Below are 20,658 nucleotides of genomic sequence, written 5' to 3' on the forward strand. Positions count from 1 at the left end.
ATAGAGCTTTACAAGGACCCAAAGTCACTTTACAATTGTAGAAATTAAACATGCCAAATCTCGCTGATCTGACGTTTTTTTCAATTTTCGCATAAAATGACATACCCAAATCGAACTGCCTGTAGCTCAGGACCTGAAGCAAGGATATGCATATTCTTGATATCATTTGAAAGGAAACACTTTGAAGTTTGTGGAAATGTGAAACTAATATAGGAGAATATAACATATTAGATCTGGTAAAAGACAATACAAACAAAAAAACATGTTTTTTTTTTTTTTTGCATCATCTTTGAAATGCAAGAGAAAGGCCAGACAGTGATGTAGGATTATAGATGTAATTTAGATGTTGTCCACCAGAAGGCAGCAGTGTATGTGCAAAGTTTCAGACTGATCCAGTGAAGAATTACATCGCTACACAATATTTTGTATCAAGTCTGCCAGGAGTTTTCTCAAATGTGCCGAATTGGTTTGCAAGTACATAACTATAGAGACCATACAAAAATGCTATGTTAAAACCAAATTTTTATTTTGCACACTCCCAGGAATGTCATAAATGATGGATCATTAGCTTCCCTACAGAAAAGACACTAACCTTCACACATCTAGATGGCCGGGCGGGGTGGGTGTGGAGTCAGAGCTCAAACTGTAGAACCCAGTTCCTACATTTTAATATAAAAATTGATTTTTCAAACAAAACTACACTACATTTTATCTCTGGGACCCTCAGGATGACAAATCAGAGCAGGATTACTGAATGTAAGTACATTATTTACCTTCAGAGGTGAATGTACCAAACCAGTTGCCGTGATAAAAGTGTTTTGTTGTTGTGCACTATCCTCAAACAATAGCATGGTATTTTTTAGCTGTAACAGCTACTGTAATTTGGACACTGCAGTTAGATTAACAATAATCTAAGCTTTCTGCCCATAAAATACATGTCTATGTCCCGGAAAGTTGGCTGTTTACAACACCATTCTAGTCACATATCGCATATTGAGCAACAACCGTCCCGTATAAGGGACACCGATCCCGTAGAGGTTAAAATCTTTATAGAGTGACATCCCACCTGCTGATCAAATGACCATATGACCCGCGGGGGCTTAGAACTCTCACATCTTTCCAGCAGGACCGCCAGAATAGACAGGCAGGCTGCATCCCAAATGGCACCCTATTCTCTATAATGTATAGTGTAACTATGGGCCCTGGTCAAAAAAAACTATAAAGGGAATAGGGTGGCATTTGGGCCACAGTCTGTCCCTGTGGGGTGTTGTTGAAGCTTACCAGAAGGTACAGTGGCTGGGCGGAGGAGTCATCCTCAAGGGGGAGAGATGCATTGCACAGCCCCTGGCCATGACCGTACTCCCACACCACCTTGATGCACTGCACAGCCCCGGCCATTACCGTACTCCCACACCATCTAGATGCACTGCACAGCCCTGGCCATGTCCGTACTCCCACACCAAAAGGGGAAAACACCTGCCATCCGGAACTTCAATAAAGAACATTTAGAATTCAGAAGTTTAAATTCACTTCCCAAGTTGTTGTAGGAATGTGGGTGTATAAAACAGGTGGTTCTAGTGTTGAAATATAAACAGATCTGCAATAGACCAGACAACAACAGAAGAAATGTTTATATACTGCGTTAGTTTTTTACCACCAGGAACTCAGATTCTACATGTGGTGAGAAAGTTGGGCTGATTCTGCCCTAATAGGTTAAAAGTTTCATCTTACAAAACACAAATGCTTTCATCTAACAATTGGGGGCAAAGGAAATATCTCAAATTTAACCAAAACCAACCAACAGTCTTTAAAAACATTTCCCCCAAACCTTTGACAGAGTTCAAAATAACAACCCGAAAAATACATTTTAATGGAATTCTGTTATATGGCCGGGATGTCTATTGGCTGTGGATTGTTTGGTTCAGAGAGAAGAAAGGATGCAATTCTCTGCTGGCCCCTCTGGCTGGCGAGGATAGATAGTGAGTGACAGCTCCCAGGATGACAAGTCCACAAACCTCAATCAGGGAGTGATGTCTACACAGTAAACAGACTCACTCGTATAACGTTGAATCAGTCACATAGAGTGGAAAAAAGCCAGTCTGGGCACCACTTACTTGTCAGGGCTAAACCCATCTGGGTATATTTCAGGTATATTTGAAAATCAATAGAATATCTAGAATTCATATAGCTACTCTGAAATATTTCACCCAGTTCTGGTATGCACTGTGAACATACTGAAGACAATGAGTATAGCTGTCATTGAATGCTTAGACCAAGATGGCATAGCAGTGAGGTCGTGTATTCTGTAGTGTGCTCGTGTAAATAGCCAGTTTTTTGTTTTTTTCGTATATATTTCTCAATCTCACTTTTCATCCTTCAACTAAATACACTTTCCTGCAACCCGCCTCACCCAATGTGGAACGGATTCTATTATTTCTTATACCTTTTTATCTACAACCTCCGGCTGAAACTAGCCAGCTAGCCAGCTAACTAGCTACTTGCTATTAGCCACCGTTAGCGGTTTTCACCATTGTCCGTGGCCTGCACTACCTACCAGCCAGCTCTAGCCTGGACAGTTATCGGCCAGTCTGCACTGTCTGCACAGCGCGCTATCGACCCAGAACATATTAGATTTTCTGCCGGAATGACTGAATCACTGGACCTTAACACCGGATCATCGCAACTAGCTAGCTGCAACCGAATGGATGTTGTTGTTGGCTAATCAAACCCTGTCCCGAAGCAAGCACCAGTTAGCCTTAAGCTAGCCTCGAGCCAGGCCCATCTCCAGGCTATCTACCTCTCTGTCAAAAGGACAGGACCTCCTAGCGTCGACACGGAGCCCCGCCGATCCATCACGACTGGTCTGCCGACGTGATTGTCTGATGTGGTTTCAACAGGCTTCCCGTTGCGACAACCATGAAGATCCATCTGCTAGCCCCGGCCCGCTAGCACATGCATCAATAACTGTGCCTCCTGCTCGCCTGTGCCGTAGCAGCCATCGAACTGCTCCCGGACTCACCTATTGCTGTTCATTGGACCTTATGATCACTCAGCTACACAGCTGATGCCTGCTGGACTGTTCCTTTACACGGTACCCCATCCTGTTTATCTTTCCTGTTTATCTGTTTAGCCTCAGCCCAAACTTTCGTCGCCATTACCAGTTGTTGTCTTAGCTCTCTCGAATAACACCTGTGATTGCTTTATGCCTCTCTCCCATGTCAATATGCCTTGCCTATTGCTGTTTCGGTTAGTTCTTATTATACAATTTCATTGTAGAGCCCCCAGTCCCGCTCAGCCTGCCTCAGATAGCTCCTTTGTCCCACCCCCCATACACGCGGAGACCGGCTCAATCGGTGCCTCCAGTGATGCTTTCTCTTTCATCGTTACCCAACGCTTAGGTTTACCTCCACTGTACTCATATCCTTCCATATCCTTGTCTGTATATAATGCCCTGAATCTATTCTACAACGCCCGGAAATCTGCCCCTTTTATTCTCTGTACCCAACGAACTAGAAGACCAGTTCTTAAAGCCTTTAGCCGTATCCTTATTCTACTCCTCCTCTGTTCCTCTGGTGATGTAGAGGTTAACCCAGCCCCTGTAGCCCCCAGTATCACTCCTACTCCCCAGGTGCTATCATTTGCTGACTTTTGTAACCGTAAAAACCTTGGTTTCTTGCATGTTAACATCAGAAGTCTCCTCCCTACGTTTGAGTTATTCACTGCGTTAGCACACTCCGCCAACCCTGATGTTCTAGCAGTGTCTGAATCCTGGCTTAGGAAGGCCACCAAAAAATCTGAAATGTCCATCCCCAACTACAAAATGTTCCATCTTGATAGAACTGCCAAAGGGAGCGGAGTTGCAATTGACTGTAGAGATAGCCTGCAGAGCTCTATCATACTATCCAGGTCTGTGTCCAAACAGTTTGAGCTTCTACTTCTAAAAATCCACCTTTCCAGAAATAAGTCTATCACTGTTGCCGCTTGCTATGGACCCCCCTCAGCCCCCAGCTGTGCCCTGGACACCATATGTGATTTGATTGCCCCCCATCTATCTTCAGAGTTCGTACTGCTTGGTGACCTAAACTGGGATATGCTTAACACCCCGGCCATCCTACAATCTAAACTAGATGCCCTCAATCTCACACAAATTATCAAGGAACCTACCAGGTGCAACCCTAAATCCGTAAACATGGGCACCCTCATAGATATCATCCGGACTATTTTACCCTCTAAATACACCTCCGCTGTCTTCAACCAGGATCTCAGCGATCACTGCCTCATTGCCTGCGTCCGTAATGGGTCCGCGGTCAAACGACCACCCCTCATCACTGTCAAACGCTCCCTAAAACACTTCAGGGAGCAGGCCTTTCTAATTGACCTGGCCCGGGTATCCTGGATGGATATTGACCTCATTCCATCAGTAGAGGATGCCTGGTTGTTCTTTAAAAGTGCTTTCCTCTCAATCTTAAATAAGCATGCCCCATTCAAAAAATTCAGAACAGAAACCCCTGGTTCTCCTCAGACTTGACTGCCTTTGACCAGCACAAAAACATCCTGTGGCGTACTGCATTAGCATCGAATAGCCCCCGCGATATGCAACCTTTCAGGGAAGTTAGGAACCAATATACACAAGCAGTTAGGAAAGCAAAGGCTAGCTTTTTCCAACAGAAATTTGCATCCTGTAGCATTAACTCCAAAAAGTTTTGGGACACTGTAAAGTCCATGGAGAATAAGAGCACCTCCTCCCAGCTGCCAACTGCACTGAGGCTAGGAAACACTGTCACCACCGATAAATCTACGATAATCGAGAATTTCAATAAGCATTTTGCTATGGCTGGCCATGCTTTCCACCTGGCTACCCCTACCCCGGCCACCAGCTCTGCACCCTCCGCTGTAACTTTCCCATGCCCCCCCCCCCCCCCCCGCTTCTCCTTCACCCAAATTCAGATAGCTGATGTTCTGAAAGAGCTGCCCCGTGTAGCTCAGTTGGTAGAGCATGGTGCTTGCAATGCCAGGGCTGTGGGTTCGTTTCCCATGGGGGGCCAGTATGAAAAAATGAATGCACTCACTAACTGTAAGTCGCTCTGGATAAGAGCGTCTGCTAAATGACTAAAATGTAAAATGTAAATGTAAAATCTGGACCCCTACAAATCAGCTGGGCTAGACAATCTGGACCCTTTCTTTCTAAAATGAGCCACAGAAATTGTAGCAACCCCTATTACTAGCCTGTTCAACCTCTCTTTCGTGTCATCTAAGATCCCCAGAGATTGGAAAGCTGCCGCGGTCATCCCCCTCTTCAAAGGGGGTGACACTCTAGATCCAAACTGTTACAGACCTATATCCATCCTGCCCTGCCCTTCGAAAGTATTTGAAAGCCAAGTTAACAAACAGATCACCGCCCATTTCGAATCCCACCGTACCTTCTCCGCTATGCAATCTGGTTTCCGAGCTGGTCATGGGTGCACCTTAGCCACGCTCAAGGTCCTAAACGATATTATAACCGTGATCGATAAAAGACAGTACTGTGCAGCTGTCGTCATAGACCTGGCCAAGGCTTTCGACTCTGTCAATCACCGCATTCTTATCAGCAGACTAAATAGCCTTGGTTTCTCAAATGACTGCCTCGCCTGGTTCACCAACTACTTCTCAGATTGAACTCTATGTGTCAAATCGGAGGGCCTGTTGTCTGGACCTCTGGCAGTCTCTATGGGGGTGCCACAGGGTTCAATTCTCGGGCCGACTCTATTCTCTCTGTATATCAATGATGTCGCTCTTGCTGCTGGTGACTCTCAGATCCACCTCTACGCAGACGACACCATTTTGTATACATCTGGCCCTTCATTGGACACTGTGTTAACAAACCTCCAAACGAGCTTCAATGCCATACAACACTCCTTCTGTAGCCTCCAACTGCTCTTAAACACTAGTAAAACTAAATGCATGCTCTTCAATCGAACGCTGCTTGCACCCGCCCGCCCGACTAGAATCACTACTCTCGGCGGGTCTGACTTAGAATATGTGGACAACTACAAATACCTAGGTGTCTGGTTAGACCATAAACTCTCCTTCCAGACTCACATTAAGCATCTCCAATCCAAAGTTAAATCTAGAATCGGCTTCCTATTTCGCAACAAAGCCTCCTTCACTCATTCTGCCAAAAATGCCCTCGTAAAACTGACTATCCTACCGATCCTTGACTTCGGCGATGTCATTTACAAAATAGCCTCCAACACTCTACTCAGCAAATTGGATGTAGTCTATCACAGTGCCATCCGTTTTGTCACCAAAGCTCCATATGCTACCCACCATTGTGACCTGTACGCTCTCGTTGGCTGGCCCTCACTACATATTCGTAGCCAAACCCACTGGTCTCCTGTGGAGACTCACTGCTAGGCAAATCCCCGCCTTATCTTAGCTCATTGGTCACCATAGCAACACCCACCCGTAGTATGCGCTCCAGCAGATATATCTCACTGGTCATCCCCAAAGCCAACACCTCCTTTGGCCGCCATTCCTTCCAGTTCTCTGCTGCTAATGACTGGAACGAACTGCAAAAATCTCTGAAGCTGGAGACTCTTATCTCCCTCACTAACTTTAAGCATCAGTTGTCAGAGCAGCTTACCGATCACTGCACCTGTACACAGCCCATCTGTAATTAGCCCACCCAACTACCTCATCCCCATATTGTTATTTATTTTGCTCATTTGCACCCAAGTATCTCTTTTTGCACATCATCTTCTGCACATATATCACTCCAGTGTTAATACTCAATTGTAATTATTTTGCACAATGGCCTATTTATTGCCTTATCTCCATAACTTACTACATTTGCACACACTGTATATAGATTTTCTATTATGTTATTGCCTGTATGTTTTGTTGTTGTTTTTATCGCACTGCTTTGCTTTATCCTGGCCAGGTCGCAGTTGTAAATGAGAACTGGCCTACCTGGTTAAATAAAGGTGAAATATATATCTAGTCTCCTGAGTGGCGCAGTGGTCTAAGGCACTGCATCGCAGTGCTAGCTGTGCCACTAGAGATCCTGGTTCGAATCCAGGCTCTGTCGTAGCCGGCCGTGACCGGGAGACCCATGGGGCGGCGCGCAATTGGCCCAGCGTCGTCCAGGGTAGGGGAGGGAATGGCCGGCAGGGATGTAGCTCAGTTGATAGAGCATGGTGTTTGCAACGCCAGGGTTGTGGGTTAGATTCCCACAGGGGGTATGAAAAAAAATAATGTAAGTCGCTCTGGATAAGAGCGTCTGCTAAATAATGTAAATGTAATATATATTTTTAAAGACCATGAATCTGAGCCATTTAGGTCCCTTCCATGGAGTTTCACACTTCTTCCTTTGTTGGAATGGAGAGTTGTGAATGAGTGGTGATGGCTACCAGGCTGTAGCCCCAGGGGGCTCCTACTGTAAGGAGCAGCCAGAGCAGAGGCCCCCTGGAGAGAGGAGTCCATCACAGGGTCATTACCTGCCCATGATGGGAATGAATAATACTTAGTGTGAAAATGAAAGACCCACCACCTCAACCCATGTTGTTTCTTCCTACTGTGTGTGTGTGTGTGTGTCTCCACTTTACTGGGTATATGGACTTTACCTCCTTGAAGTCAGTTGAACTAAATTGATCAAGAATACATTGGAAATTAACCCAGCTTGCTGCACATCAGCTGAACTTTCTCTGTTGCTGGAATACCACCTGTAAGGCTACAGCGGAAATGATCAGCCTGATCTTGACACCTAAAGGATTCCTGTGGAGACTACTAGATAGGCTATGGTACTTGCTGGGTCCAGAGCCCTCCATGAACACAGAGTGGGAAGGAGACTGGAAGGGTCACCAACGTTTATACTGAGCAGGAATGACTACGTCTGTTGTGAGTCTTCATTTAGCTAAATAAATATTCAGCTATGCAGAATTGTAATGGAACACTGGGTTAAGCTTTTACCTCAGAAGGTAGAAATGGGTGGGGAAGGGTGGACAAGTAGCATAGCTCAACTGGTAAAGAATGGTAAGGTTTGATGAAGGACTGACAGACAGACAGTCATGAGATGTGCGCTCACCTGGACTCTCCCTGATTTATCACCATGTACATCTCCCAGGAAGGGTCCTCAGCGATCGCCCCATGGGGTACCAGCAGGCTGACTCCTGCAAGACACAAAAACAGAGTCAACAACAACAACAACTAGGGTTGGGCGGTATCCAGATTTTCATCCCGTCATACCGTTTCTGTACCATACGGGGGTACAGTGGAAATGCACACAAGGGGCACTATTTAAAAATAAATAATAATACAAAATAAAATAAATAATTATGCAGAAAACAATTTAGGCAACAGGGATCTTGATCCAGGAGGGAATTGAATGTCTCTGCTGTAACCAATAAGCTTGCTCTTGACATCTAGCCACTTAGCTAGCAGGTTAGCAAACCAAATGCATAGCTGGAGCCCTGAGCTGGATGCTATAAGCAGTGGCGTAGCGCAGTGACGCATAATATTACGGATAAACACAACCACACAGCTTCAAAGCACAACACATCTATTAGAAACGATGCCATTTACCTTGTACAATCTGAGAATACATCAAAACAAGACACATACAATGCATAGAAATCCTGTCTGGAACCTTACAAAAGATTAGCAGGAGACTGGGGCATAGTAGAAGATTCAATATTTACATTTTAGTCATTTAGCAGACGCTCTTATCCAGAGCGACTTACAGTTAGCGAGTGCATACATTTTTTCATACTGGCCCCCCGTGGGAAACGAACCCACAACCCTGGGGTTGCAAGCGCCATGCTCTATCAACTGAGCTACATGGGGCCACATAATTACAAATAATTTGTAGACTGCAAAATGACCGCAAGAAGCCCAAACATATATCATATTTGACTAAAACTTAATAATTTCAAACCTCCCTTACATTTGTATAGGATCAAATGTCTCTTATGCGTGGGAATACTTTGGAACAGATTTCCAAAAAAGTAAAATCAATATCTCTATAAACAGGAAGTGTTTTGTCGTCCCCCCGCCTGCCATCTCCCTTCTCGCAATTCAACTAGTTAGCTTTCATTAAACCAACACCTGCCGCCTTGTCAGACGTTTTACTGGTGATGGCTGTATAGGAGCCCTCCAGGACCTCTTAAATCATCAGCGTGACAGGGAACATCGTAAGCCAAAAGGAATAAACTCACATCTCACATAAGAAACGTTTGAACATCATCAGTTAACATCCCACAGGAGAGACCGATGTCTAATATTGTATTGAAGGTTGTCTGTGTGTGCGTGTGCATGCGTGTGATCACTTGTGCTTGAGTGTGTAGGATATGTATCCACCCTGAAAGAAGAGACTGGCAGTTAGTGATAAGTGTTGGCCATGTATGGCTGTCCATTGAGCGTTGTTAAAAGTACTGTAGATTGGAGGTGTGAGTGATCCACTTGACCGCTGAGTCTCTCCACTCACACAGCCAGGAGACTGAAGGAGCCTGATTTCACTGTGCCTCTCCAGCAGAGCCGAGGGCCCTACACACACACACACACGAGGGCCCAGGAGAGAGATGTCAGAGCTACAGTTCACATGGAACTGTTGACCCTGACAGCTGTGGCAGTCCTCATAACAAACTTGTAGTCAGGGTTTATGGTAAGAGGCCTGACCCCTGTTTGCCTGGGAGAGCTGGTGGGAATGTATAGCAGGGTACCCAATTGTATTTTTATTTTTTATTGTTGGACATAAAAGACTGTAAAAACACCAGCAGATCAGCTCCAAGTGATTTTACTTTTTTAGAAATCTGTTCCAAAGTATTCCCACACATAAGAGACATGTGATCCTATACAAATGTAAGGGAGGTTTGAAATTATTACGTTTTAGTCAAATATTATATCTGTTTGGGCTTCTTGCGGTCATTTTGCAGTCTACAAATTATTTGTAATTAAGTTCCGGCCCCCTGACCATCAGCTCAAGAAAAAAATCGTCCCGTGGCTGAATCTAGTTGAAGCACAGTTCCTGCTCAGCCCAGTCAAAGCTATTCGCTGCTCTGGCACCCCAATGGTGGAACAAGCTCCCCCACGACCCCAGGACAGCGGAGTCACTGACCACCTTCCGGAGACACTTGAAACCCTACCTCTTTAAGGAATACCTGGAATAGTATAAGAGTAATCCTTCTACACCCCCCCCATAAAAAAATGTGGTTGTCCCACTGGCTATCATAAGTTGAATGCACCAATTTGTAAGTCACTCTGGATAAGAGCGTCTGCTAAATGACTTAAATGTAAATTATCCCTGATGTAGAGGAATAATAAACATCTATACTAGGTCGCTGTACTGTTCCTACCTGGGAAACAACATGGATGAATCCTACAGTACTGTAGCATCATGCGTTAGACTCTAGAGAGATTAAAGGACCTGGTCTGCGTCCCAAATGGCACCATACTCCCTTTATAGTGCACTACTTTTGACCAGGACCCATAGGGCACTGTGTAGAGAATAGGGTGCCCATTTGGTATGAATCCCTGGTTTCACTAGCCATGACATATTTACTAAGCCTACCTTTACTTTGAATTAGTCACGTGTGTGCATGGTTTTGCTAAACTGAGAACTTCATTTTCTCTTAGAATAGAAAATTCTGAACAAATGCTATAATGAGACAATACCATCAAAGAGCAGTCAACCCATCTGTCTTTATAAATCATGTACTGTACCTCACCAGTATTTGGCAACACCAACTGTATAATTCTGCTTCAAGCACAGCTTCAAGTGTAATTCAGTGTCTTTAAACACATGTAGCTCACCAGTATTTGGCACCACCAACCGGCCGCCCAGATGCCCAAACACGCCCGTGATTCTCAGCTGATCTTTGGTGGGGTTGAGGGGGGGGCCGTTGGGGGTGAGCGGGCCCTTCTTGGTGCTCCGTCTCTCCACAGTGCTGTTGCTGTAGTCTCGGTTCAGCCCTCTGGGGAAGGTCTCGGGCTGATGGCCTTTGGCAGCGTGGTACTCAGCGCGGTCGTCCACACCTAGTGAAACCATAAAGGAGCTCTGAACTTTGACCTTGATGTCTGGCAGGGGGTCAAAGAGCTCTTTGTTGTCTATGGAGTCCTGGAAGCAGATGGGGCTGGTATAGGTCCCGCCCACTGTCCGGTCTGGCTGCAGAGAGGAGTTGAGAAGCAGTGGGTTCCCTAGAGAAATGACAGATGCACACAGCCACATAGTCATTCAGTCATCTAAAACACCAAGCTCTCTCTGCAGGAGCCATAGGTTGAAGTCAAGTGCACTGAGCAATCTCTGTGAACTGATGGAAAACAGGCTTTTAGTGTGAATAAGATGCCAAGATAGTTGACCAACACAGAGTTACAGTACAGGTAAATAACCTGGACGTGAGATACTGTAGCTATCCAGGCCAGGCTGAGCCATAGTCACTGGTCAGAGGTAAATTTAATTACCAAGCATACACAGCTTGATCTCCATGATCCATCTGTTGGAGTTGGAGTCAGTTCCTCTCTGTACACAGACTCACCCTCCTGGAGGACACAGTCATTCTCTGTCTGTGGGCACAGCACACGGCTGGGGCTGTGTGTGTGTGTGTGCGCGTAAGTGTGTGTGTGTGGCTGGGAAGGGGCTGAGGGGTCTGTGATGGTGACCGTCCTGTAAATGAGGGGAGTCCTTCAGCTCACAGCATGGACTCAACAGGCCAAGGATGGGCGTCTTCAGCCGCAGCCATTAGACGCCTAGCCACACTACCAAACACAGGACTCCCTGTGCCAAGATAACAGCGGAGTGAAAAAGTCATTGCTGCCCAGCTGCTGCCTGGTGAGGGGTGGAAGGCAGGAGGCTAATGTTGTTTTATTTTTAGGGAAATCGTTAATTACTGGAGGGCTTGATTCATGCTGTGCTTCAGGGTGTGTTTGTTTCCACTGTTAGACTAACTAGAGGGTATTCAGGGTGTTTGTTTCCACTGCTAGACTAAATAGAGGGTATTCCGGGTTTGTTTCCACTGTTAGACTACCTAGAGGGTATTCAGGGTGTTTGTTTCCACTGTTAGACTACCTAGAGGGTATTCAGGGTGTTTGTTTCCACTGTTAGACTACCTAGAGGGTATTCAGGGTGTTTGTTTCCACTGTTAGACTACCTAGAGGGTATTCAGGGTTTGTTTCCACTGCTAGACTACCTAGAGGGTATTCAGGGTGTTTGTTTCCACTGTTAAACTACCTAGAGGGTATTCAGGGTGTTTGTTTCCACTCTTAGACTACCTAGAGGGTATTCAGGGTTTGTTTCCACTGCTAGACTAACTAGAGGGTATTCAGGGTTTGTTTCCACTGCTAGACTAACTAGAGGGTATTCTGAAGCGGAGTGATGCTCCTCGTAACTTCATCGTCTAGTGTAGTGCCTGAAAATGATGAAAGTGCAAAATGTAACTATGTTAAAAGCTTTTGCTCTGCAATCAAAAACAGAGGATATAATGGGAAATGTTAGATTTAAGGGAACTGATCTGAAGAAATGGAGCAGTGTGAAATAAGAGCATTCAGAAGTAATTTTTTGTTACTGATTGGTAGTGATTTGTTACTGATTGGTAGTGATTTGTACTGATTGGTAGTGATTTATTACGGATTGCAGTAGACAGAATAGGACTCAAGAAAATTCAGCTGCACATGCCATGGACAGATAGATAATGCATTTCAGTGGACATTGCTTAAGATTTCAACCTTGACATGTGAACAGCCATGTACATTTTCTTCTTCTCAGTGCAGTGGAGAAAAATCGGATTATCGCTTGAGTGTGAATCTTTAAAATGGTGGAGCAAAATGGAATTGCGGAGGAGGTTGGATGAGAGAAGTTAATGAAATGGACCTCACGTTGAATACCTTGAGGGATAGGTTTGGAATTGGACCTCTGATTAAAAATCCTTCACAGCCAGCTATAATGCAGGGAGACAGGTTCAGACCTAAAGACTCTCATTCACCACTCCGACTTACACCTTGTCATGGTAGGAGCGATCTGAAGCATTTAAGCGCTTTTTTAAAGCAATCACAAGGCACGAAAAGCTACTGATTTCCTATAAAGAACGCACTTGAGTAAAGCTATGTTTTTCTCTCAATGCGTATTACCGGACGTTATTGTGATTGTGGAAAATCAACCTGAATAAGGTAGACTGGAAAAATAACAGATCAGGCATAATAAAATACATGCTATTCATTTTTTTTTCTCTAGAAAAGAAGAATCCATAGCTGAAATGAGAAAGCAGAGAATATGAGCTATATTTCAGAGGCTCATTTAGCAGGCTGACGGAGAGGGGAATAGAAGAATGGAGTGATGGTGGCCGGTGGAGGGCACAGCAGGCGGCTCCTGAAAACCTGGCCTATTTAAATACGATTGATGGCCTGCTGGATGTAGCCCGGCACAGTCCCCCAGCTATCCCCTCCCTGGCGCGTGGTGAGGGGCACGCGTGACTTCCCAGGCCTTGGGATCATTGGATGTACATGGCTCCGGCAGGGCTTTTCACAGTGCTGTCACAACTAGACAGAATTTATCACCCGCCGCTGTGATGGCTATCACTTGTGCTAACCCAGAGGTGTCACTGACAGTAATATGAATGCCTGTAGCAAGGCTGCCTGGGACAAGCCACAGCCCCAGACACTGTTATGAACAGAAATAATTGCTGTGCACAACAAAAATTGAATTGATGTTCACTATTCCATGCTTTTCACATTTATCCATCAGTGGATTTGGCTGGGGCTATCTGACGGCAGGGAAGGGCGTTTGGTTGCTTGACAGTCAAGTGTGTGTGGTCTGCAGCCAGGGGGACACAGGAAGTGTCGATTGATAACCTATGTCCGCAATAACAGAGGAGCTGGTCAGTCAAAATAGAAGGACAGATCCTTTCAGCGATTACGATAATATAAATCCTAGGCAGATGTGCAGGGTAATGCACCGTGCCGCCACCGTGCCGCCTCAATGCAAACACATGCAATCTATCACCAGCAGCGGCAGCATGCCTAAAGGGACCTTGACAAACTCCTGCCTGCTGTTTGGCATTGTGTGCGACAGGGCATGTCTCCATAAAGTGAAAGGCAGTGCTAGCTCACCTTGTCTGGTGGTCTTGAAGTTGAAAGACTGGAAGCCCCCGGTGAGCGCGGACGAGTCGATGACGTCAACGCCGTAGTCGCTCTGGTTCTTCCGGTACAGCATGACGGCCACCACAAGGACAGTCACAGCTATGATCCCCGCCCCCAGCCCAGAGTAAAGAGCCACGTCGTTGGAGCCGTCCATACCTGGTACACCCACAGACAGATGCACAGAAACAACAGTCTCACTGGATGTATGCTTAGCGTAAACAGTAATGTGTAAGAAGCTTAACTAAGTCAGCGTAAAGAGACATTGAAAAGGGACATGAAAGAAGGGTTATGGTGGTGATTCTAATGTGGTGAAATTCTTGGGCATCTCAAATATTAGATGACATGTTCTACAGTATCCTGTATCTACAGTACTGGTTTTTGCATTGTTTTAAGGAGCTTTTGGAGAGTGAATTCCTTTTAAAGCACTGTGTAGAGCAGTGTGCTGGCTGTCCATCTCAACATACCCTACACTGCTGTTACACAAGACATTCATAAAGCTGTTAACAGTGAGACTGAGGGGGGTATAACTGCTATCAGATACACTAGTCTATATCCAATAAGTCTAATGGTACATAGTATGACCCAATGGTCACCGTCTGACAGTGACAGGAAATGATCCGAGGCAAATTAATTTATAGGAGCTCCGCTAGTATGATCACTCACCAAATGTCTGTCTCCCCCATCTAGAATTCTCAACTCAATGGTTTGACCCAGAATGTGTTGCAAACCCAGGCAACAACCACCCAAGCACACATTATGTGATTGAGCCTGTGTCAGCCTAATGAAGGCTCATTACAGACACTGTTGCAGCTCCAGTCAAGGTAGCGCCTGACAATCATTTCAATAGGTGTCAGGCGGTATATGCAAGGGGGAGAGAGCATCTGAGCTGAAACCCACCAGGGAATACAAGTGAGGAATCACTGCAAATTGGTCAAATTAGCTTGTTTGCAATAATTACACTCCATTAATCATCTACAACATAGCACATGTTCAGTTGTCACAAGAGATCAATCCAAGAAGGAAAGCCTGTTGTGATGTCACACTCGTGAAGAGTGGACAGTTGAGTGATAGAATGGTAGAACCTGGTTCCAATTCTGTTCAGAACCTGAGTTTTTGTGATGGGTGTGATGGCTGTGTAAAATGCAGGTAAATTAAAGTTAACCAAATAGGTAGGTGTCGAAAATAGGTGCTCATAACAAAAAAATGCTAATACTCTGATTCTGGACCCTGAACTTTCATCTAGTGACAATTTGGTCATTTTTATGGCTCACAAATTAGGTCAAGAGTTGGGGGTTGAAGATAAAAGAAATGCAGAAAGGAAGGACTCACTTTGAGGTTTAACATCATGCAGCAGCTTTCCATCTGCAAAGACAGAGAGAATGAGAAAAAGAGAGAGAGAGAGAGAGCGAGACACACACAAGGTGATTAAACACCAGCCCTGGTTGTGTCCCAAATGGCGCCCTATTCCCTTTATAGTGCACTACTTCATTACAAAAGTAGTGCTCTATAAAGGGAATAGGTTGCCATTTGGGACGCATACAGAACGAGGTGATTAAACGCCAGCCCTGTGTGAGTGAGGTATCCTACTAGTGCACTTCTTTCAATCATGTGGAGATGCCCTACCACTGAGATCTACAGATACAGACTGCCCAGGTAATGATGATCATTACCAGACTTCTATCTACTGGCCATGGGAGAGATTGGCAAATAGGTCTGAAAAATACTTTGATTATGACCATCTCTCTCCTTCACAAGGAGGAAAATAAAAGCTTCAAATCTTTTTTGAAAATGTATGATGACCAATGGAAAATTGGAGCGTACCAATGCTTATTTTGTACCGAACTAGCCCAAAATAACAATCCTACTTTGCAAAACATACTGGTGGCTCTTTCATTCATCAGATAGATAGGATACACACTGTATATACAGCATATATACACAGTGCATTCGGAAAGTATTCAGACCCCTTGACTTTCTCCACATTTTGTTACGTTACAGCCTTATTCTAAAATGGATAAAATTATTTCCCCCCCCCCCTCATCAATCTACACACACTACCCCATAATGACAAAGCAAAAACAGGTTCAGACATTTTTGCAAATATATAAAATAAAATAAACTGAAATATCACATTTACATAAGTATTCAGACCCTTTACACAGTACTTTGTTGAAGCACCTTTGGCAGCGAGTACAGCCTCAAGTCTTCTTGGGTATGACGCTACAAGCTTGGCACACCTGTATTTGGGAAGTTTCTCACATTCTTATCTGCAGATCCTCTCAAGCTCTGTCAGGTTGGATGGGGAGTGGCGCTGCACAGCTATTTTCAGGTCACTCCAGAGATGTTCGATCGGGTTCAAGTCCGGGCTCTGGCTGGGCCACTCAAGGACATTCAGAGACTTGTCCTGAAGCCACTCCTGCGTTGTCTTGGCTGTGTGCTTAGGGTCATTGTCCTGTTGGAAGGTGAACCTTTGCCCCAGTCGGAGGTCCTAAGCGCTCTGGAGCAGGTTTTCATCAAGGATCTCTCTGTACTTTGCTCCGTTCATCTTTCTCTCAATCTTGACTAGTCTCCCAGTCCCTGCCGCTGAAAAACATCCCCAGAGCATGATGCTGCCGCCGCCATGCTTCATCGTAGGGATGGTGCCAGGTTTCCTCCAGACGTGACGCTTGGCATTCAGGCCAAAGAGTTCAATCTTGGTTTCATCAGACCAGAGAATCTTCTTTCTCATGGTCTGAGAGTCCTTTAGGTTTTTTTTTGGCAAACTCCAAGCGGGCTGTCATGTGCCTTTTACTGAGGAGTGGGTTCCGTCTGGCCACTCTACCACAAAGGCCTGGTTGGTGGAGTGCTGCAGAGATGGTTGTCCTTCTGGAAGATTCTCCCATCTCCACAGAGGAACTCTGGAGCTCTGTCAGAGTGACCATGGTTCTTGGTCATCTCCCTGACCAAGGCCCTTCTCCCCAGGTTGCTCAGTTTGGCCGGGCGGCCACCTCTAGGAAGAGTCTTGATGGTTCCAAACTTCTTCCATAATAAGAACGATGGAGGCCACTGTGTTCTTGGGGACCTTCAATGCTGCAGACATTTTTTGGTACCCTTCCCCAGATCTGTGCCTCGACACAATCCTGTCTCGGAGCTCTACGGACAATTCCTTCGACCTCATGACTTGGTTTGTGCTCTGACATGCACTGTCAACTGTGGGACCTTATATAGACAGGTGTGTGCCTTTCCAAATCATGTCCAATTAATTGAATTTACCACAGGTGGACTCCAATGAAGTTGTAGAAACATCAAGGATGAGCAATGGAAACAGGATGCACCTGAGCTCAATTTCGAATCTCATAGAAAAGGGTCTGAACACTTATGTAAATAAGGTATTTCTGTTTTTTAGGGTATTTTGGGTGAATAGATTGATGAAGATTTTTATTTTTTAAAATTCATTTTAGAATAAGGCTGTAGCATAATAAAATGTTGAAGTGAAGGGGTCTGAATACTTTCCGAACGCACTGTGAGATATATATATATATACATACATACATACATACATACATACATACACACATACATACATACATACACCCACACTGCCGTTCAAAAGTTTAACTAAAGTTTAACATATTGTTTAACATATTAATTCAATTACCTCGACTAACCGGTGCGCCCGCATATTAACTCTGTGCCGGTACCCCCTGTATATAGCCTCGCTATTGATATTTTACTGCTGCTCTTTTATTATCTGTTACTTTTATTTCTTATTATTTTTTATTTATTTGGGGGGGGGGGGGGGGGGGGGTATTTATTTGGTATTCTTTCTTAAAACTGCATAGTTGGTTAAGGGCTTGTAAGTAAGCATTTCACTGTAAAGTCTACACTTGTTGTATTCGATTAGATGTTCAGGAGTCATATGGCTTGGGGGTAGAAGCTGTTTAGAAGCCTCTTGGACCTAGACTTGGCGCTCCGGTACAATTGAGTAGACAGTGTGTAACTCTCAATATTTAATTCAAAACCTCTCATTGTGCAACATTCATGAGAGTTCATCATATTATGGGTGCGGGTGATGCATTCGATGAAATTGCACGTTACAGAATTGCTTTGACAACTGTGGTCAAAACCTCAAATCTGTGGTCAAAACTGAATGCACCCTCCATGTCTTCAGTGATAGCTACGCTCTCGTGACACAGGGGGATGTTTCTTATGAACACCACAGGAGGGTTTACCATAGTGTTATCATGCACTGAGGACTTCATTTCAGTGTGTGTATTCGTCCAACAAATACCTCTGTGGCTAGCTGTTCAGACGTGTTAATGACGGGTCCTGTTGTGATCAGTGTAATGGAGATATGGCTTATGGAGATGACAGTGAAGGACCGCAATCTAGAAACAAAAGAGAAAGGAGTAAGGCACTTACTCTGGGTACACATTCCTTCGGTGCAGTTCTCTGTGGCGTCACTGGGCCCATCACACATCTTGCCCTTGTGTCTGGGTGGTGGGTCATTGCACTCCCTCCTACGCTGTCTCTCACACTGCACACTGCACAGCGTCCACTCGCTCCACTCCTCCCAGCCACCGTCAACTGTGGATGAGGAAATGGAACACGAGCACAGAGAGAACAGAAGGTGAGGCGGTGGTCCATCTCACTCCACATTAACCCTCAGATTCTTGTCACATAATGGGATCGCTCTTCTTTCTCTCTGCAAAATGTGAAATTAAACTCCTTGATGTAGCCGTGCATGTTTATACCCGGGTTCCTCTGTTGTCTGCGTCATTTGATCTAGGAGGAACCCATCATGCTCAGATAACTAATATTGGTAGACCATATGGTGCCAAAAGAGATTTCTAGGCAGAGCTTTGCAGAGACCGTAATCCGTCTCTATGCACAATCTCTGGAGAACTAAGCAATTTCTTTTGTAGCGTTCCATGAGTTCCATAAGCACTCTGCACTACATTCTCTCACAGTTTTCTTCCCAGCTAATTTAAATGCAAATGTATGCCTTTATATGGTGCAGAGAATACAAAGTGCGTTTGGGTTGACCATGTTAGTGCATGCATAGTGCTCTCACCAGATAGCTTCTTCCCTTCCCTGAGAACTATTACAAACTATTGTCTGGGACAGGAAGACACAGAAGAGATATATAATAACTAATTCAGACCACCATGGCAGGCATGCAGCAGCATACAACATACAGTGAGGTCAGGAATGATTATTATTCCTATTATTGGATCCCTTGGTAAAGATGAGCAAAAAATACTAAAATAAATCATACAAATACTGAGCTATATTGTAAGCTTTTATTTTTTTTTAGAATTATATTATTTTATACTAATACTCAAAGTAAAATATTTTGTTCAACAAGTAATACCAAAACAAAAATCTAAAAAAAGATAGGCGTCAAAATGATTGGATCCCCTGTTTTCAATACAACAATTCAATACAATACAATTAGGTTGCAGCACCTATCATCGCCAAGCCTATCTCTGACCTTTTTAACCTGTCTCTTGTCTCTGGGTAGGTTCCCATTGATTGGAAGGCAGCCACGGTGTATCCTTTATTTAAAGGGGGAGATCAAGCTGATCCTAAGTGTTATAGGCCAATTTCTATTTTGCCCTGTTTATCAAAAGTGTTGGAAAATCTTGTCAATAATCAACTAACTGTCACGGATTCTGACGAGGCTGCTCCTCCTCCTTGTTCGGGCAGGCTTCGGCGTTCGTCGTCCCCGGAGTACTAGCTGCCACCGTTGAATGTTTCTATGTTCGATTGCTTTTGTCTGTCTATTGCACCTGTGTCCGTTTGTGTCTGATTATGTGTTCTATAAGTTGCCTGTTTTGTATTGGTTAGGTTGTGTGTTGTTTTTCGCATGTCAGTTTGTGCTGCGTGTTTGCTCTGTTTGTTGTTTTGGTGTTTACGCACAGTTTTGCGTAATCGCTCGCCTCTGTGTGTTTTGAGGCCGTTTATTGTATTTTTTCCTAGTGGTTCACTAGTAAACTTTGTTGGACTAAGCTTCGGTGTCCTGCGCCTGACTTCCACACCACACTTACATCAGCCCTTGACACTAACTGACTTTCTTGATGTCTATAGTATTCATCTCTGGTATGCAATCTGGTTTCCGCTCAGGTTATGGATGTGTCACTGCAACCATAAAAGGTCCTAAATGATGTCACCATTGCCCTTGATTCTAAGCAATGTTGTGCTGCTTTTATTGACTTGGCCAAAGCTTTTGATACGTTAGACCATTCCATTCTTGTGGGCCGGCTAAGGAGTATTGGTGTCTCTGAGGGGTCTTTGGCCTGGTTTGCTAACTACCTCTCTCAAAGAGTGCAGTGTATAAAGTCAGAACATCTGCTGTCTCAACCACTGCCTGTCACCAAGAAAGTACCCCAAGGCTCGATCCTAGGCCCCATGCTCTTCTCAATTTACATCAACAACATACAGTGAGGTAAAAAAGTATTTGATCCCCTGCTGATTTTGTACGTTTGCCCACTGACAAAGACATGATCAGTCTATAATTTTAATGGTAGGCTTATTTGAACAGTGAGAGACAGAATAACAACAAAAAAATCCATA

At 44.6% G+C, this 20,658-nt stretch overlaps 1 protein-coding gene across 1 annotated transcript in view; it reads right to left on the reverse strand.

Moving 5' to 3' along the window:
• LOC311144487 (netrin receptor UNC5D-like) overlaps positions 1-20,658 on the reverse strand; it is a gene marked incomplete at both ends in the record, with an annotated part of 243,161 nt that overhangs the window by 25,358 nt on the left and 197,145 nt on the right. The window contains 5 exons of the mRNA XM_084180513.1: positions 8,063-8,147; positions 10,786-11,169; positions 14,074-14,259; positions 15,433-15,465; positions 18,505-18,669. Of these exons, the coding sequence (XP_084036639.1) occupies positions 8,063-8,147; positions 10,786-11,169; positions 14,074-14,259; positions 15,433-15,465; positions 18,505-18,669 (853 nt within the window). The remainder of the gene's footprint in view (positions 1-8,062; positions 8,148-10,785; positions 11,170-14,073; positions 14,260-15,432; positions 15,466-18,504; positions 18,670-20,658) is intronic.

The sequence above is a fragment of the Coregonus lavaretus genome (genome assembly GCF_964263955.1).
Source record: "Coregonus lavaretus genome assembly, chromosome: 17".
Lineage (NCBI taxonomy): Eukaryota > Metazoa > Chordata > Actinopteri > Salmoniformes > Salmonidae > Coregonus > Coregonus lavaretus.